A 21018-nucleotide genomic window follows, 5' to 3' on the forward strand; every position below is an offset into this window, starting at 1 on the left:
GAACACTCGCTAGAATTCTTGCTAAGACTGCACAACAACGCAGTTTTTCTTATCTTACATAATACAGAAGCTACTTCAAAAAGAAGATGATTACGTCCTACGCGTCATTAATTTTCTAATTAATTATATCATCAGGTTATCCATTGCGCTATTATTGGACATTCTCAGGGCATCATCCAACCAAGCGGACACATACTTATAAATATGGATGGCTGCCTGGCCATGCGGTATGCGCGCTGGACTGTATTTGGTCGTCTCGATGTTCCCGAGTTCATACCATCATCATCACTCCTTTGAGTTCCTCATGGAACATAGGGCCTCGACTAAAAACACGCCACTCTCCACGGTCTCTTGCTAGCTTTTTGATGGTGTCCCAGCTCTTCCCGGTCTTCTCTGCTGCTTCAAGTACACTGCATCGACATGTTCTTTTTGGTCTTCCTCTGCGTCTTGTTCCCTGGGGGTTCCACTCTAAGGCCTGCCTAGCTCTGTTGCTGGTATCTTTTCTAAGGGTGTGACCAATCAGTTCATACCATGCCCGCTGCTATCCCCCGTCGTCTTGCGGAAGATATATGGAATAGAAATTAGATTATCTTCAACTCTGAAGGAACATCTGAATTTTTTTTTAATATTTTGCAAACATTTTCACGTGATTTACAGAAACCTCGTGCTGCTGAATTTTATTACCAAAACGTTTCCAGTCGTAGCAGCTTTCGTTCGAATTAAATTGTCCCCCAGTAGCTCTCGTGCCGAACAACTTACTAAGAAAACAAAATACTGTCTTCAGTCTTTGGTATAAGAACAAAGTGTACGATAGGAGCTACAGTGGTCCATTGACTTTCGCAGATCCGACTTTCTAATGAAAAAAAAATACATCTGCATATTTTGGTTTTGTTTTTACAATGAAACACGGATTTTCACACGGCCACCCGATGTAGGCTATATGCACAGTAGCCTATTGGGGAAAAAATGACTACGTCATCGTCAAACTTTTTGGATGCTGATTGGCCGAAATAACTATACGAGCTAGGTCACAGTGTGACAATTTCTTATTGTAATGAACCACAAAACATCTAATGAAAGTAACAAACTCGAATAGCTTTATTTTATAGTAATCTGCAGCACTTTATTTCCTCTCTAGTTTCTACCTCACAAACTACACCAACAGGCCTAGCCGCTCAACTGTCCTCTGCATCCCTGACCTCAAGTAAAGGCGTATGGTCATAGTGCTGGCCACATGACATCCTCAATAACCGTAGGCCACAGAAACAGATGGCCTTTACATCATCTGCCCTACAGACCACAAGGTATAAAAGAGGAACTTTACTTTTTTAAAAATAAAATAAAATATTTCATTAAAAAAAAACAACTCACAAAACATTTGGTTTGGTAAATTATTTAATCTAGTCCAATGCATAAGATTTCAAAGCATGAACATAATATCTTTTGATTGCTGGGATATCCAAAGGTCAAATCTATAAAGTCTGATGAACACAGCAGTGTGCATACAATGGAAATGAAAAGGAGCTTCTAATAAATACAAAATAAAAAGTAGTTTCAATTATTTCTTGCTCTTTCCCAAAGAAATCCTGAAAAATAAAAACGAGACATGCTAATCATTTGATAAAGAGTTCATTTAATAGCAGACAATGAATATCATATAATTTGTTAAAAAGTAATTAGCTTTATAACTTTACCTATAGTTTTAAAAAAACAGCTTAAAAAATTTATTTAATTAATAAATCTAAAAATAGCTTAGGCAATGAAAATACTATTTTTTGAGTTACAGTATTTGTTGTTTTTTTTTTTAGCTCCTCAAAATTTGCTTAAATGTAATTTAATTGTAACTATTTTATGTGAACAATTCCAAACCATTTTAGAAATGAAAAAAAAAAAAAAGTTCAGAAGAGATCCACTCATCATCCTATCTCCCATTCATGAACATGAAAGTGAAACTACAAAATTCTTCTTCTTCCATACTCCCAGCCCTCTTCTCGTGCAACTAAAAGAAAATATGAATGCTGTTGGATACTCTCTTAATAATAATAATTTACTTTATACTGCGCTGTTAACAAACATAAAAAAGGCTCAAAGTGCAATAATTAATTTTTTTATTACGGATTTAAACAAATACAGATAAGTCTAAAAATCTGTGATGTACTAACTGTAGTGCGTAAAAAAACAACTTAAGTCTAGTGCTGAATAACTGAAGACTACAGCACACTATTTTTCCTTGGCCCAGTCTTCAAAAGAGCTGGCTAGAAGAAGAAGAAGAATGTGCAATTCTTACCAAGCACACCGAGCACTGACAGCCTGTTTTCTGACCAACCGTTTCTTGTCATCCAAAGACCTTGCCAGGTTACTCACAACTTTGGTTTGAAGTGGGGATATCTTGTGAACAGGAAGAGAGGTCATCGATTCCAAGCACTGTAAACTTAATATTCTCACTTTCTGTTATCACAAAGAAAAAAAAAAAGAGAATAAATTATCTTATAAATTACAGACATTCCTTCAAAGAAAATAATCAATAGACTAAACTATATCAATTAATAAAATATTTTTCAATACACTGCCACAAGAGTGAGCATAAAGGTCTGCTTTCTAAATGAAACTAAATCTGATTACCATGGCTTTGTGGGTGTGAGCCAAGTCCAGTAACTGATTGGTGAGCTCATCAACACTGGGAGTTACCTCCTCGGTTGCATGAAGTATTGCACTGCTAACTAAGGTCAAGGTATTGCTCAAGCTAGAATTATCTTGCTTCAAACCAAGCAACAGCATAGGAACAAGCTGGAATAAATTGATAGAATTTTTTATTAAAGTCACCAAAACAAGTTTTATGTAACGATAGTCCTCTGATTATCATGGTACCGTAATTGATAAATTTGATCTTCTCAATTAAATGCCAATAAAAGTGAAAAAAAGGTATTATGAAGAATATCTTTGTTTTTTTATAAGTTTATTAACCCATGATAATGTTCAATAAAAGCTATTTGAAAATGTTTTTTTTTGCAGATATTTAATTGGATAAAAGTATATCCTCATTTTCCCATGTGTTTCTCTGGAAACACTACTATGAGAGAGAATGATGAAGAAGAACTACTATGTCCTAATCTTAGGCATAATTTTCTTATCCAATAATAGGTTGAATGGCTTCGTAAAAACAGATTAACATTATACTTTTCCATTTCAGCCTATCTTAGTGTCTTACTTATTTAAAAATTTATAAGACATTTTCAAACAAAGAAGATTATTACATTTATATTGATACTTTACTTTTAGTCATTCAGTGTTTCAAATCTAATTGATTTTACTTAATGATTAATGGTTGTTACTTTAATCAAATGCAAGAAAATCAACTCAAGAAAACATTAAGAAACTGGAACAGACACAAAACAGAGCAGTGAGATTCATAACAAACGAATATTAGCAATTGACTAGAGTAACACCTTTAGTAAAATCACTAAATTTAGAAAGCCTTCAGGACAGAAGACTGAATGCATAACGCAAAGGACGTAATCATCTTCTTTTTTGAAGTAACGTCTGTATTATATAAGGTATGTTTTCATTTGTTATTGAGCTCACAGCTCTAGTTTGCATCTGTTCTAGTTTCTCTATATTTTCTTCAAGAATCCCAAACAGAGGATGAGGATGCATATTGTAATATTGATCTAACCAAGGTTAAATATTTTATTTATAATTTATTGTCTTGAGTAATTTTTTAATTTATAAACTTTCTTTATCAAACTCTAGAGCTTTCTTTGATTTTTTAATCATGTAGTATTCTGTGGGTCATCATGACTAAATGGGTTATTTAAATTAATATATATTTTTTTTTAGTTCAAAATGTGTCTACCAAAGTTATTCAAAGTTCTGAACAAGGGAAACAACAAATCTTGTTGCTTATTTCTTTCAAAGGACAGGATTTATTTGATTTTCTATAAATTTGTATTTCTGGGATCTTGGGGTGTCTGCAATGAATGATTACAAAAATATTTAACACAAAGAACAAACATAGAACCCATTATAAATGTAGATAACTACTTTGGCCAGATGTGGTTTCAAAACTTGCAATGGAAGATATGATGTTACACTGGAGATGGCGGTCAGAAAATGTTCTTGCCTTCCTGGAAATATTATCAATACATTAGCATTTCCACAACATGAAATAAAAAATTAACCATAACTAAATTTAATAGTTTGAAACAAGAGACAATTCAGCTTTTCATTAAGATATACATTTTTTAAAATTTAAATACAAGTAGCAAAGATAAGTTGAAGCTTACAGTTAAGAAAGTTAAAAAGAAGCCAGAGGACATTTACTTTACCTGTTGCCTTATTTCTTTCATAACCCTCCAACAACGTTCTTATGTTGAGGCTGAAGAATCGTTGTTTGTACAGTGGTGTGACATTAGAGCGGAGAGCAGGTGAGAAGACATCATCCATATCTTGGACTATCATTGCCAGGCCAGTGGCAACATCCGGTCCTAGCTCAGAGTCATCTAACAGTGCAAACAGCTGTGTAAAGAAAGTTTCTCTAGTTGATTATTGGTAAGTGGTCGAGTTATGAAACAAAGAAGAAAAAAGTATTGAATCGAGGCCAAAGTTAAGTGCATACAATTGTTACACAGCTGGCTCCGAGTACAGGATAGTGATATTCAACTACCACCTCTTCTTCCTACTCCAAAATTGTAAATTGGCTTACTTTAGGAGGTGTGGCTATGGGGGCAGGAGTAGAGTATTAGTATTCAACCATTGTCTTTTCTACACCCTAAATATTTGGTGTGGTACACTCTCAGTGGCATGAATGGCATTTGTAACACAAGTTTTAACCAGTATATTTTATGATGGACCAAACATTCGCAAAGTAATATGTTTGAATCTGTAACACTAATGTAGAGAATGATGGTAAAAACAACAATAACAAAAAAAAAAAAAAAAAACAGTTAACATAATACAATTAGCACAGCACATAAAGACCTTTTTAAAACATTTCTTACATATGAAGATAATATGCTGGTGGCAGAGTGGCCTCGACACTCTGAAGCCTTTGTCAACCAAAGCCAGGTATTTAAGGCCCTCAGTCGATTCATTAAAGGTCTGTCAGGACTCAAGGCTTGTCTCAGCCTTTCCAACAAAGGCTCTAGCAGCCAATGAATTTCTCCACCTGTAATATAAATACTGTACTTAGGTCAAAGGTAAAAAATGTCTCCATAAAGCTAATTAATATGTCAAAATTAGTAAACTAACTATCTTTATTCTTTCTTTAATGATTCTGAAGCAAAGGACAAGTATAAGGTATTCAGTGCTACTTTATTAGACAGCTTACTTAAAAATAAAGTTACAACTAAGAATCCCCCCCCCCCTCCCCAAAAAAAACCCCAATAATATAGTCTAAATTATCGAGCTGTGGGTAATCAGTGACAGATAAAATAGACTAACACAAAAAAGGAATTTCTAGAATTTTAGCATTTTTATTTATGGCCATTCTATTGTAGGATGTAAAAACGCTTAAGGATAGCTGCCTTGTTGTCTTGATGGTCCAGGGTTCATACCCCGCCTGCTGCCATCCCCCATAATCCAGCGGGAGGTTTGGGCTAGTAAGTAGATTATCTTCCACTTCAAAACTATCACAAACAAAATAAAAAAACCCACTATAGATGCATATTGTCTATGAAAGTTAATTACCAATAGGAGCTTTGTTAAAAATGACAGCAAGACACCTGCAGGCAGATGCTCTGGTGAAACTATCTTCACATTCTTGTGACAGTATAAACATTGATTCAAATATTGTCTCCCTGTGGTCTACCATGGCCTGTACAGAGTAGATTTCAAGTCAGTGTATGATAGATCTACTACAAATAAAATAAAACTATTTAATAAAAAACAACAACTGAAAGCATCACTGACCTGTATATCTCCACCTGTTATAAAACCTTCCAACAAAGTTATTAATCTTGTATGTTGCCATGGGGAAGTAGGCTGGAACAGGCGATAGTGAAACAGGAAATAGATTTCATTTTATTTTGTCATAACAAAATAGGACTAAATATGTTCAAATTAAAAAAAATGTACAGGAAACACTGGTTGACCTAAGTAATAACGCTAGATATTTCATCTCACAAAAAAAATGTGCTTTGATTCTTGATCAGAATGGAGATAAATATTCTGTCCCCTACCCCCCCTTTTGGTCACATCCATTCATTAGTCTAAAGCATATCTTCCTATGTTTTTATTATACAAGCAGATGATCATTTCTTTTCTGCCTCTTTAGCCAATAACAAAAAATATCAAATACATTGAGTTCAGACAAACCAAATGCTTGACTACATTCAGGAAGAACATTAACACTTAGCTGTTTTAAACTTCTTTAGATTAGTTTACCATTTTAACTCTCAAGTTTATGTCTGTAATGATCTCAAAGCACCTCAAGTCTACATTATCTTTGTTAACAGCTCTACATCAATTCAATGATTCTTATTATCATTCTGTATGGTGATCTAATAGAAGGCAGGAGAGTAGCTGAACATCCACTTTTAAGGTATACTGATGCATGCAAATGCAACATGAAGCTCTTCAAAATCGACACTAACAATTGGGAAAAGTGGCACTGGATAGATCCACATGGAGAGCGAGCATTAAAAAAGGGTAATGGATCGCGGATAGCATACACACCAGAAGTAGAAAGGGTGAAAGTGCAACAGCACCCGGTGATTACAGATGTCCAGCCTGTGACCGCAGCTGCGGATTGGCCTCTTTAGTCACACAGGAAGTTTCAAAGTGAAATGATGATCTCTAGAGACGTAAAATGCCACACACATATTATTATTATTAACCAAGATCCTATTTTGTGTGGTCTTTTGATTTTTTTTTTTTCTACCTGATGAAGGTCTAGTGGCTGAAATGTCAAGTGTTTTACTTGGGTCCAGCAGGGTTTCCTATTGAATTTCTCTATACAGTGGTTCATCCTTGCAATAGTAAATCTTTCATGTTTCAATTTGGCTTACATAAGTCAGATGCAAAATTTGTTACCTGTAAAGGTTTCAGTGTAGGAAAATCACCAACTATGCCAATATTTGTAGTATTACTCTCTAACATGAGTTGAGTCAATCTGTTCCACATTGATATGATGTCACTGGAAAGAAGATAAGATTTCAACAAAAATGTATTCATCTCGACTGTTACAGTACCAGAATAGTTGACAGTTTTAGAAAAGACTTGTTCAGTTTTGCTTTATTTATGTAGTAGTTGGATATGACCCCCGGCATGCGGACCTTAGTTTGGGTATTACTGATCTTGTGAATTGGGTTTACATCTATGTCAAACAAGGAGAATGTTCCCTTTACATTCCTTTTTTATTTAGCCACAAAATCAAATTTTAGTGAGTTTACCAGTTTAGCCGACATATTGATATCAGATATAAAATAGTGTGATAACGGGCTTACTCGATTTGTTAAAAAGTTTCATTCTGTAACAGAGATTAATTTAGTTATTTTTAAAAATCTTTTAGGGCCTACAGTTATGGGAGGGACATTAAACATACACTACAGTCTCTGCCAAGATCGAAGGAACATTTATGCCAAGTTTTATCACGATTGGTCAAACGGTTCTTATTTCTCTGCCGGACAAAAACCACATATATACTCCTTACACTCTACTTTATATATTAGATTATATATTTTTCTTAATGAAAATCATTCTAAATAACAAGTTTAGCAAGATAAAGTGTTTTCATTTGACATTACTGAACAAACCTTTTCTCTAAGTACTGACTCAATGTTTTGAAAAAGTTTCTCATTTCTGTCATATACAAGGCACAACATTCTCTGCTGGCATCTGTCCACTGGAGCGTGCTAGCAACAGATGACTGCAAGAGTTGCAAGACTGTGGTGTGTAGAAATAGACCTACACATTGTTCATCTGACTTCATCTGGACAAAGAGTCGTGCCAGTGACTTAATACGTTCCAAAGCATCGGACACATCCTCTAAATAGAAAAGTAACTAGACAATAAAACTAAACCCCTAATAAGCAAACTCATATTTCAGTTACAATATTTAAAACAATTTTAATCCTTTCGAGTCAAATTGTGTTGAAAATTATCATAAATATTCAAATTTTAATCAAGCTGAAGCTTAAGCAAAGTCACCATGAGACCCCCCCAGATACTGGAAATGCTTTCTTCCAGTGATTACAAATGAGGATAAGACAAGTCTCCACTCTTCACCATGGATGGAAACCATTCTAAGTTCAGGTCACATAATTTTGAATAGTTATCAAACATCTCTTTTGCTGGCTCCTGGCAAAATGAAGACAAAGGTCTAACATCCCATATATACACAGATATCCAGTTAACACTACGGGGGAACGCCCCTTCCAATGATGGCGGTTGGATTGTTTCCTCACCAACATAAAACGGATTTCACACTTGGGTGGCCAGGTTTTTATCCTCTTCATGGACAATCTGTCAATGAACGTTGAATGGTGTAATACTGAGTTCTTACTTCCTGAAGTACTTTAGACACGTGACAAGACGAACACTATACGACTGACTCAAGTCCGTTCAGCAGACAACATGAAGTTTACTTTACTATAATAATAATAATATACTGCACTCCTTGTTAGTGCTACAAGTCAAGAAATAATAATCCTATCCGCATAACACCGGTATCAAAAGTATCCAATACGTTAACAACAAATCACATCTGCATCTCAGCGGGCAACACTGTGTAGAAATATAGATTAACTAATACATGTCTCAAAAGACCACTGGCAACAACTGCCCACAAGTTACTTTCTAACTGAAATTACTACAGACTTTTCTAAGTCGCTACTGTCCATCCCGGACTAAAATATACTTGACCACTCGGTCCAAAGAATAACACTTGACTTCTAACTTGACTTCACTTGTCTGCTTGACTTGACTGACTGACTTCAATGTCAACTTTATTCATTCTACTTCCTGTTTTCTACATCAGGAATTCCACTTGTCTTTTAAACTATTAACATGACGTGAACTTTAGATCATGCAATGTCAACTAAGACTGTGACACAATCCCACCATGAAACCAAAAGCCCCAGATTTGTACTTAAAACAACGAGAAAAAACAATGAAAAAAAAAAAAAAAAGACCCACTAAACTCAGGGGTAAATCCAAGATAAATATTATAAAGTAAAGTATGAAAGATAACCGCCCAGGCTTTCCCCCAGCAATGGAGAGGTCACTCCATCTCTGATATGCCCATCCTGCGATCGCAGCTGTGTATCAAGGGATTCGCCTCTTTAGTCAAACAAGAAGTTGCAAAGGGAAAAGATCGTCTCTCAAGGCGTAAAATGCCACAGATGAAAGATAAAACACTCAATATAACTTACAAGAGAAAAACATAATCTAAGAAAAATACTCACAAACCAATGACTTACTTGTTATAATAATATGAAGTTTAGAACTCTATACAACTCTATAAAATACAAACCTGTTTTAACTTCGGATAACCTTTGCAGTAGAAATTCATTGACTATTTGAAATAAATCCTTATTGACCACAACCTGCACCAATGTATCAAAAACAAGATTGATGGCTGCTGGGAAGATAAATTGAAGCAGACACAAAAACGTTTGTAAGGGTAAAGCAGTTTTTTTTTTTCCCTAATAGTTTCTAATTAATTGTCTTCAACCAATTGAAGCAGACACAAAAACGTTTGTAAGGATAAAGCAGTTTTTTTTTTTCCCTAATAGTTTCTAATTTAATTGTCTTCAACCAATTAAATTTATTAATCTAGTATCTAATGGCTTACCTCCAGAATCACATGCTTGAGTTAAAGACTTGACAATATCAGGCCCAAGACTCGGACTTTGTAGAACAAGATTGTGAAGTGATGATAATACTGACTTTCTAGAAATATAGACAAAACAAAGTAAAACTTTAGTTTCAATTATTACTTTGATTTTCTATACCCCAATCCATCAATCATACCAAACAAAGTTAAATTATAGACATTAACAAACACCTTAAGAGTGGATCGGTAATGTGAAGAGATTTCTGTAGCAACGTTGTGGCAAAGACTTGTGCCTTGTCAATCGCATCACATAAAGAAGGAGAAGTCAACAATGTAATTCCTTCGATGGACTTCAGTTGTAAATCAATATTATCTGTTTGGTTCAGTTTTGTTTCGTACAGTTCTAGCAATGCATTGTGGTTATCTTTAATCACTTGCACAACATCTGGTAGACAAAATTAAATGGTCAATAATATTTAAGTGATTTGTTTATAATTCTAATATGGCGAAAATAATTTATTGCAATATTTATTTTTTTTATACCATTAATAATGGTAAAAAATGCAATATAAAAAAAAATGTTTTCACTTGTAAGCCAGAGCTTGGGACACAGAATATCAACAAAAAACCCTCCCAGTAATCCATAAATGAAATTTAAAGACTTTCCAGCTTGCATTAATATCACATACTCAGGATTATATATGAGCCGGAACTGGCTCTTTCAGTTAATAAAATTGGTACTGAAAGAGAATATACAAATCTGTGGGTTTTCCAGGCTGACAAATGTTTAAGAGATTCTGAAAGAGTTACATCAAAGTAAGAGAGCCAGAGCTGCTGGTCGTCCACTTCTAAGGTATACTGATGTATGCAAAGTTGCACATGAAGCTTCTAAAAATTGACACTAGCAGCTGGGAAAAATTGGCACTGGATAGATCCACATGGAGAGCGAGCATTAAGGAAGGGTCCCGGACTGCAGATGCCATATACAACAGTAGTAGAAAGAAGGGTGAAAGTACAATGGCGCCTGGTGATTACAGGATGCCCAACCTGTGTATCAGGGATTGGCCTCTTTTGTCACACAAGAAGTTGCAAAGGGAAAAGATCGTCTCTCAAGACGTAAAATGCCACAGACATCAAAGTTTGAGAACCATGCTATGGACACTAACCTTTATATGAGTTGAACTGTTGTATTAAAGACACCAAATCTTTTAACTCCTTCATATAAAGTAACTGATCAGAAACCTGTAGCGAAGATGTTTACAAAAGAAATAGTTCAATTCTGCATAAACATTTGGAATTTCTAAATATCACAAAGCAAATATGAAATTGCTTAAATCATTTGTACCCTTCATGTTAGCTTCTTGAGTTAAAGAAAGAGAATTTTGAATAACTTTTAAACTGTCTCTTCTAGTTACAAAGGCCACAAAAAGCTCTTTAAAAAATCATGTAAATTTCTAGCTTAGTTAACACTTGGCCTAATTTTTAATTTAATAAAACAAAAATTGACAAATGATTGCTGTTTTATGAATTTATTTTGGTGTATAAATTCAAATTTGAATCAAATGTTAGCCGATAAACAACCAGTGAGGCTTTCCGATTATGTGGCATGTGTGCACAAAACCCCAGTCCAAAGCCCCCAGCCCCCTGGATGACCAAAGTGGTCATCATTGAATTATGATGGACAAACTATATATATATATATATATATATATACATATATGTATGTATGTGTGTGTGCGTGCGCGCGCTCTGTCATCTCGGGTCTGAACCTTGCACCTGTTCCACGACATCCTACTAGGATGTAAAAATCTTCAACTGAAGGAGCATCCAAACTATGTAAAACAAACAAGGCCAGCACCGAATGACTAATCCTTTCTTTCATCTCCTTCAGCTAAAATAAATACATGCACGTGAAATAACAATGCATGGAATTGAGTTTCCCCCCAACTTCAAACACATGACAATAAGTCGCACATTAATGTTAACTCTAAAAATATCCAACCAACCTGAGAACTCTGGGAACAGTGACTAAGTAAAGATGGCAGCACCAGCGGCGTCACAACGCAGAAAGCCTTAGCAGACGCAGCAGCGACAGATGTAAACATGCTGAAAGCCAAGCAGCTTTTTTTTGTATCGGAACCATCAAAATATTTCACTGAATCTGAAAAAAAAAAGACAGAAAAATGTTCACTTCTATTTTTATATGAAATGTTCATAAAATTGATAAAATAAGATTTAATTAATCAAATTACAAATATTCTCTTTTAGTAATGCCAACTGGTCTTTATTTGACTTATTTACTGTGATGTGTTGTTTTGAGAGAGGAAATATTTGTATAAATTGGATTTATTTATCTCTCAATGTAATGCAAATGCTGTAAATAAAAACGATGTGCTGACACGCGATCAGTGCTTAGTTAATTAAGTTGAATGATTAAATCTTCACAGGAATGAATATAAATCCAACAATGCAATAAATTACAGAGTAAAAATCATGTAAACCGTATAAGTATTGATATGGTTAACCAATAAAAAAAAAATTGAATGACCTGATTAACAATAATCAACAGTGAACGACAATGAACACCCAAATTTTGCTTTGTTTTATAGTTTTATAAAGATGTTTCTAGAAACTATAATGATTAGTGACCCTTTCTTTGAATATTATTAGGTTCTTTATGGTCTCAACCTGCAGCTTCACTGGACATCATCTAGAATGTAGCATTTTCTACCTTCACTGACCTACCAAACCAGGTCACTGAGAGACACAGGCAAATGAAATTGGCAGAGGCCAGGCTTGCACTAAAAGTTACAACCTTACACTTTCCTGTTTCATGCCTTTCATTCTATATTAATTATATATTATCTTCTTATCTTATATAATACAGACGTTACTTCAAAAAAGAAGATGATTACGTCCTACGCGTCATGCATTTAGTCATGCATATTAACCAATGACTTAAATTCAGCCAAATCACTGGTTTTCCTGGCTAGCTCAGGCAACCCATTCCATGCTCTAATAGCACTAGGGAAGAAGGAGTATTTGTACAAATTTGTCCTAGCATATGGGACGAGGAATGTGCCTTTATCTTTGTGTCTTTCAGAGTATTTTATTAAATTTTGTTTTTGTATTTGAAGATTATGGTTCAGTGTTTTATGTATGATTGCTACTTTACTTTTGAGCCTTCTGTCCTGAAGGCTTTCTAAATTTAGTGATTTTACTAAAGGTGTTACTCTAGTCAAATGTGAATATTCGTTTGTTATGAATCGCACTGCTCTATTTTGTGTCTGTTCCAGTTTCTTAATGTTTTCTTGAGTTGAGGGGTCCCAAACGGAGGATGCATATTCTATTACTGGCCTAACCAAGGTTAAATCACATTTTAGTTTTATGTTCTTATTTGATTTATAGAAATTTCTTTTAATAAATCCTAATGCTTTGTTTGATTTTTTTGTAGTTTCATCAATGTGTGGATTCCATTATAGTTTTTCATTTATTATAACACCTAGGTATTTTGCGTTTTTAGTCTGTGTTACTGGTTTGCCATGAATAAGATAAGTGGAATTAATTTGTTTTAGTTTTTTTGTTACTCTTAACAACTGACATTTTTCTGGGTGGAAAGACATGCTCCAATTTGATTCCCATTTCTGTAATTCATCTAATTCTCTTTGTAAAATATCTGTGTCTTGTGTTGTTTTTATTGTTCTATATATTATGCAATCGTCTGCAAATAATCTGACTTTTGTTCCTGAAGTAATGCAATTTGGTAAATCATTTATGTAAATTAAAAATAGTAGTGGACCCAAGACTGTTCTAGTAAGATAGCATCTATTTGTTCACTATTATCTAAACCTTTTGAAAAATCATCAATTAGTCCTATTAGTTGTGTTTCACATGATCTATATTTCCTAAAGCCATGTTGGTATGATGTGAGGACATTATGTTTGTCTAAGTGGTTTATGATGTTGCTACATATTATGTGTTCTAGGATTTTACATGTGATGCTGGTAAGTGATACTGGTCTGTAGTTTCCTGGGTCAGATTTTTCTCCTTTTTTAAATAGGGGGGTGACATTAGCTTCTTTCCAGTCCTTTGGTATTCTGCCCTGGTTAAGTGAAGCCTGGAAGAGTATTTTGAACACTGGGGCTAGCTCATTGCTTAGTTCTTTGAGTAATCTAGCTGGAATACCATCAGGTCCAGACGCTTTATTTGGTTTGGTGTTGGCTAATAGTTTTTGAATTCCATTTTCTTGTACTACTATATCTTCTATGTTGTCTACTTGGTTCAAATTCAGTAATATGTCTTTGTCTCCTGGGGCTGAGAATGCTGATGCAAAGTATTTGTTTAGGATGTTTGCTTTAGTTTCATTATCATTATGTATTATGTTATGTTCATCTTTTAATGGCGCTATGCCTGTTGTTTCCATTTTCTTAGACTTAATGTATGACCATAGGTTTTTGTTGTTATCTTTAGATATTTCATTGCTTATGTATTCACTCTGCAGCTGTCTGCTTACTTTTTGGGTTAAGTCTTTAATTTTTATATACTTTTTGTAAACTCTTTCTGCATTAGTTTCTTTAAATTTTCTACATAGGTATTACATAAATAATAGCAATAGCATTGCTACTACCAGCAAATCTTATAGTAAAAATAAAAGTACATTACCTTGATACAGCTCTACTATAGAAGCAGACAATGTGTCATTCATACTCTGAAAAATATGATTCTTCAAGTCAATAAACATACATGAAAGATTAGATAAAGCTTATGGAAAAACTATTTAACCTACTAGTTCCTACCAGGGAAGGATGCATTGTTTACAGTTACAGTCTTAATGTGTTAGGTTGTATTGGTGCACTAGTAGCAGTTTTTAAAACTTTCCTATAAGAAAAGCCTATCATGTCTCCTTCAGAACAAAAACATGAATAATGAATATCTATAATATTTATAAAGGGACCACATCTTTAATGAGAGAATCAAAGTGTACATGGTTTGTGCCATGGTAAGTGCTGTCCCTTATTTCCCTATATTTAATTCCCCATTTTTACTTGTTAAAAACTTAGTGCAGCCTTTATATATGTAATAGGTATGCATTATTCATTTATTTGCCATACAATATATGTACTATCAAAATCTTAACAATGAAATTGTCAAATAAATACATACAAAATTTGACAAAAATTTCATCTTTTGAACCCAGCAATATACATTATTTTAAAAGTAATTAAATGTTCCAGCATAAAAAAGATTTTATTTACAGTTAAGATCATTAAAGAGAAACATTTAACAATACAATTATACAATTGTATAATACAATTAATACTACCATAGTGAGTGGCATTTACTTTGTGTCTGGCAGTTATTTATACTATTAAAATAATATTCTTATATATATTTATCACTCCAATACATAGGAGCACCATCTATTTATATATTTGTAGAATTTATTTAAATAGCTACATAGTTTGTGTACAAAAAAAGGTACCCCTTTTCACCTTACGATCTTTGAATGCAGATGATGTAAAGCTTATCTGTTTCTATAAGCTTTAATTAAACAGTTTAATAAATGCATCAAGCGATTCTATTGTAAAATCTTTTTCCTATAAACTAATCTGCTTACATTTTCAACAAGCTCGTCAGGTGAGATGGCTGAATAGACAGCTTGAATACATTGCCTGGCTGCACTCACCAAGTCATTCGATATGTTCATCAAAATCTAAATAAATACAAGAAAACAAAAAATGAAGGTAAAAACTGTGCAGCGGGAACAAAATGATGATCTATTCCTACGTTTGTTTCCAGTAAATTTAATGTCAAGTTTTTTTTTTAGCATAAAGATTAACCAGTTCTCCTAAGGGCTAACAGAGAATGATATGTACTGTTAGAGAATATATTGAAAACTAAATATACACATCTAGATGGTAAATAGTTGACTAGCTTATGCTAAGAGAGAAAACAAGAACAGATAAAATACCTCTCGTTTTAGAGTAGAGGTGAGGGACCCTAAATATGCAGTTAAACGGCCTCGATAGACAGGTGCACAAGCAATCTGTGAGACAACAAATTGAAAACATAAATTAATGTTAAGTCAAGTAATTACAAAGCAAAAACGCAGAAAATTTTATTTAGTTTGAACACTGTCTACAACTATTTAAAGTAGTCTCACTGCCGAGATGATGAAATGAAAAAACATGGTAAAGGTAACCCTTTCAGACCTGGTGATATATGGGGGAGTATTATTTAAAGCTCATGTTTCTATAACCAACAGTACAATGACCAACCGCCTTTACTTCCCCAACTTATATCAAGTACCTATTAGAATTAGGTGGACTCAGGGGCATTAAAAAAATCTTGTGGTTCATATCTCAGTCTTCACTGAAATTCAAACTCAGGACCCCCATGCCCTCAACTGGTTTGGAAGCCAAGTGCTTTACCACTCTAGCACCATGCCCCCAAACTAACATCAGATCTTAGGATAAATTTAGCTCTAGCGCTAAGTTTGATGTTAAATAGACATTAATGCATGCAAATGGCAGAATTAGAATCAATACCATGGAAGAAACACAATTTCCAGTATAAATGTTTCTAACAATAAATATTTAACATACCAAAGTAAGCATGGCCTCTTTTCTAGCTTCCTGCAGGTCAGAGGTCATCTTTTCTAAGAAAAGTGGAAGACTGTATTCTGCAAAGTCAGCAGTGGCTGCCAGACATTTACGCAATCCGCTCACAAGTTCCTCTTTTGATATGCATTGTGGGTCGTTGGGAGACTAGTGGCAAATTAAAATATGAATATCTCAATTAAGTATGCAAAAATAAGTAAAAATACTCAACTGAAGTACTGCCTATGATATACTGCAAAGACTAGTATTATACATATCTATGAAAAAAACTTAAGATTCCATTCTAAAAATCTAGACTAAAATTGAGTGTTTTAATACTGTGATGAGTTAGTTGTAGCTTGATTCAGTTTTTTTCTTATCATGATTAAGAAACATATTGTAGCTTCCAATGGTGAACATAACAATATAAGCTGAAGTCCTTACTGGCACAAAATCAATTGGGAAATAGCATCCAAGAACTTCAAACATTTCTTCTGTGAATGGACCTAAGAAAAATAATTTCTTTTAAATGAAGTATCATTATGTTCTAATTTTGTGTTTAATTTTAAATGATTTTATTAATCCATCACAATACTCTGCATCACAATACTCTGCATATATTCATATATATATTTTTGAAAATATATTAGGTAAAATTTACAGACAAATATTCTACTGCTAAATGAAGAATCAAACCACTAATAAGAACTTGGATGCAAAGTTAAAAAATTTGATACTAAAAAAAAAATGATGAAAATGACGTACCTAAAGGCATACGTGAGCTAACGTAGTGAGCAATGTTAAAACAAATGAGAAGATTTCTAGGATCTTTCTCTGCGTCCATCTGTTGAATAAATCCTATCACAAAATCTCCGCCCATTTGTTCGACAGCTGAAACAAATTTGTGTTTAAATCTATGTATAACTGGTCAATTTTCAGTAAATGAACTAGGTTTTAAATTTTAAAAGTTTTAAAGTTTTATAAGTAAAAATATAATTTTTTTTTTACCTTTATTAGAATAGCCTAATAAGTTCTGGAAAATGCTATAAGTGGATCTTCTATCAGAGTGAGAAAGTGTCTGATTTTGGATCTCCCTGAATATTGTACGGCATATATCCTCTGGCAGTCCATTGGGCAATAATTTACAGCGATTGGTCTAGATGAAATGTGTAGTTACAATTAATAGAAGTTTAAATGTAATTGAAAGTCAGCATTACATTAATATTAAATGAAGCTCTATTCCCAAAATTTGTACAGTTTCTGCATATAATATAAAATTATTATTCCTTAATATATGAATTTATTTAGTGCATAATTGAAAAAGAATATTGTAATGAAACAAGATGCGTAGAAGTTGAGGTTAATCGGGTTTTTCCTAAGTGATGTGACAAGTAATAAAAGAGTAGGATTACGAACTAGAAGAGTAAAAGACAATACACCTGAGAGGACGACGCTAGGCTAGCGACAACAGAGGACTGTGCACTTTTTATTGTTCATTAAATTGTTGAAGTTATCAGCCTGCGTTATCAAGTATATTCTTTATTCATTCTGTTGTTGTGTCTTCTAAGAACTCGGATGCACCATTAACATATATAATCATCAACAAAATAGACCATCAACAATATTTTCATAACTTATATATAGTGCTATATTCATACCAACACTGCCAGAGACTTGAGAGCATGAGGCTGAACTGAATGAGTGTCACATAGTTTAGCAAGCAAAAATCTGGCTACTACTTCAGCTGAAAATAAAAAGAATCTGGTTTTCCATTGCACTGTTTTATGTTAGTTATTAGGAACTAAAAACAGAGTTTAGATATAACTTATAATATACTGAGCAAATATTTATTAATTAGAACTAAGGTGACTAAACCACACAAAAAATGTTTGTTTTAACAAAAATTGTTCTCTACAATGAAGATTCTTAACTTTCAATGATCTAAACAAATGAAAGTAAAAATGCAATGTTTTTAAATCAACAGAACTGTGGCACACACCACACAAGCCAAGACACATTTTTAAAGATGACCTGAGCATTGACCAGCAACATGTGGGCAGTCACAGGTTATAGTGGCAGAATCGCAACATGGCAACAAGCTATTAGTCTAAACTGCCCACAGGCTGCAATGTCCCAGGCCATTGTTGAGGCCTTCTGTAATGATTGCTCTCACACAAACATAGTCTCTTACTTTGTTCAGTGGTAAGGAAGGCCACTGGTAAAAGTTCCAGCACATCTCCTATAAACTGTGTTGCTCTGCCTCTAGTTACATTATCAGTGCTGGTTAGATGTGATCTAGATTTGAAAAGATTTAAAGATTTGACATTATTACCAATGACTAAGTCTGATTTAAAAAAGGATCTAAAAGTAAATTGTTAGGATCTGTTTTCCCATCTTTAACTGTTCCTCAATTATTGTTTCTTAAAATTAAAATTAGTTCTGATTTAATTGCAATACCATAGTACAAAAAATATCTTAAAGTATAAATGCAATTCATTTTAGAGATTATCATTCTAAGCTTCTATTGGCTTTGAATTTTACATTAAACATAAGCCCTCTTAAATACATGAAATATAATATTAAAATTATTTTATGGTCTCAATTTTTACAATAAGATCCGATACAATGAAATAAGAACAAAAATGAGACTTACTCTAGCTGTTCTATAAATGCTAAAAACCTGTCACTGTTTTTATTAAGATCTGTAAAAAAAGAAACAAATAATATTCTATTATAAGTTTTAACGTCATTTTATATATATGCTTGTTTAGCTCATTCTATCTAAGGTGTATAGTATCAAATTCAGTACATGTTCTAACATATATGCGAAGATAAAATAACTGTATAGACTAGTAGTACCAGTCAGCATAAATCCATATATTGCTTTTAATTCTATAGTTCATAGTTATAAATAATAAACTATACTGACTGACTATATATACATAATATACTTCTAATAATATCCAGTTGATCTGTTGCACATTTGCAGTGGTCATATTTTGTGTTAGATTATAACATTAAAAAGTCTTTAATAATGTATTGCATACTATAAATTATCAAATGACTAATTCTGTGATATTTCTAGAGGGCATACACCGTATATTGATTTTATATCATAGGTGGATTGTTTTAATTGTCTTCCCAAGTGCCATTTTTAGAGAATGGAATGAATCAAGCAGGAAAACCAGTTTTGGGGACTGATCAGACTTATTGTTCTATAGTCTTGGCACTGTCTCAAGTTTCCTTTCTTGGGCAGTGGAATAATTAATGAATTGGTCCATTCTTTTGGTCATGTTTTTTCGTCCAATATTTTCTTGCAGATTGTCCTAAAACAGTTAGTTATATGTGAGCCACTGTGTTTTAAAATTTCTGATGGTATGTGAAATCAATTCCAGGCGCCTTGCCACCTTTAAGAGATTTTATTCTAGAATAGGAGCCTCGTAAAGTTCTCTTGTTATCAGAAGGTGATTTGTTAATTAGACTGTAGTTGGGATTTATCTTGAAATTATATAGATTCTATATAGCCTGAGGCTATGGTTATGTACTATGTCACATGTGATGATAATCATAGTCATGATAGTAATGATACTGATGATGTGATGTCCTAGAATTAGAAGAGTACTAGCTAGACCTAGAAAAGACACTAGATCTAGATCTATCATCTAGACTTCACTTGAGTCAGTAGACGTGACTGTGACTCTACAGTAGAAATTAATTAAAATAAAATTATTTACTAGAATCAGTGAGTAGTGCCTAGTGGCTAGACTAGAGTGTCACTAGACTTGACTCACTAGAGTGTCACTAGACCTAAGACTTGACTGACTAGACTCAACTAGCTTAGACTAGACTAGAGTCTAGTCTAGAGTCTAGAGTCACTACGACACTAGACTAGTCTAGACTGACTAGAGATCTAAGACCTAAGTCTAAGTCTGGCTAAGTCTAAGTGAAGTCTAAGTCGACTATGATATGACTAAGTAGTAAGTCAAGTAAGTGACACTAAGTGTGACTATGACTAAGTCTAAGTCTAAGTGAGTAAGTTCTCAGCAGTAAGTTGAGTAAGTCTAAGTGAAGTAAGTGACACTAATTCACTAATAACTTAATAAGTGACTAGTCACTAGTCTAAATTAAGAGTAAGATAGTTTAGTAAATGTCAATAGAATTATATGCAAAACAAAAACTTGATAAAGTGTTAAAATGTATTCGCCTTTTGCTAACTCCTTTGCTGCTTCTTCAGAATTTTCAGCGAAATATTTCTGGATAACAATATCCATGGAGGCTGCCATATTGACATCAAAAGACTACAAAAGTAGGATTCGAACATCGGAACGACAAATAGGCTAAACTCACAGACCTATATAGGCAAGACAGCACTACAAACAGCGATGTCCTAGCGAACACCGGTTGGACAGTATAGAGTTATAGAGGAACTTCTTATGGTTCGACAGTTACGCTAGGCAGGGCCGCAGGGCACGTATCCCGTATGGGGGACGAACTATGCCAAATGCAGTCTTTTTTTTGGTGAGCTAAAAGGTGGTTGACATTATAGAGGTGCTCCACGGAAACGCTTCAAATACCAGCTTAGGCACCAACTTGCCTTAGCTGACATAGAAGAGAGAGCACCTGGTTGCGTGCAGCCTCAGAACGAGA

General features: G+C 33.8%; 1 protein-coding gene across 2 annotated transcripts; it reads right to left on the reverse strand.

Annotated features, from left to right (window-relative positions):
- Positions 1 to 1377: 1377 nt before the first annotated feature.
- Positions 1378 to 20731, reverse strand: LOC106070450 (MMS19 nucleotide excision repair protein homolog). Of its 2 annotated transcripts, none has more exons than XM_056018448.1 (26): positions 20576 to 20731; positions 19025 to 19073; positions 18563 to 18666; positions 18030 to 18115; positions 17380 to 17527; positions 17137 to 17262; positions 16816 to 16877; positions 16378 to 16539; positions 15744 to 15818; positions 15390 to 15485; positions 14435 to 14480; positions 11779 to 11933; positions 10939 to 11014; positions 10004 to 10217; positions 9791 to 9888; positions 9470 to 9574; positions 7752 to 7983; positions 7030 to 7132; positions 5908 to 5979; positions 5686 to 5812; positions 4998 to 5164; positions 4326 to 4515; positions 4042 to 4124; positions 2623 to 2787; positions 2288 to 2448; positions 1378 to 1586 (listed from the first exon to the last, which is right to left on the reverse strand). In XM_056018448.1, exons 1-26 carry the CDS (start codon positions 20652 to 20654, stop codon positions 1559 to 1561), a joined length of 3009 nt encoding a protein of 1002 aa, XP_055874423.1. In that variant the 5' UTR covers positions 20655 to 20731; the 3' UTR covers positions 1378 to 1558. The 2 variants fall into 2 exon arrangements, with proteins under 2 accessions (XP_055874423.1, XP_055874422.1); XM_056018447.1 differs by having other exon boundaries at positions 9470 to 9577.
- Between the last annotated feature and the right edge of the window lie 287 nt (positions 20732 to 21018).

Source organism: Biomphalaria glabrata, chromosome 1, assembly GCF_947242115.1.
Source record: "Biomphalaria glabrata chromosome 1, xgBioGlab47.1, whole genome shotgun sequence".
Taxonomy (NCBI): Eukaryota; Metazoa; Mollusca; class Gastropoda; family Planorbidae; genus Biomphalaria; species Biomphalaria glabrata.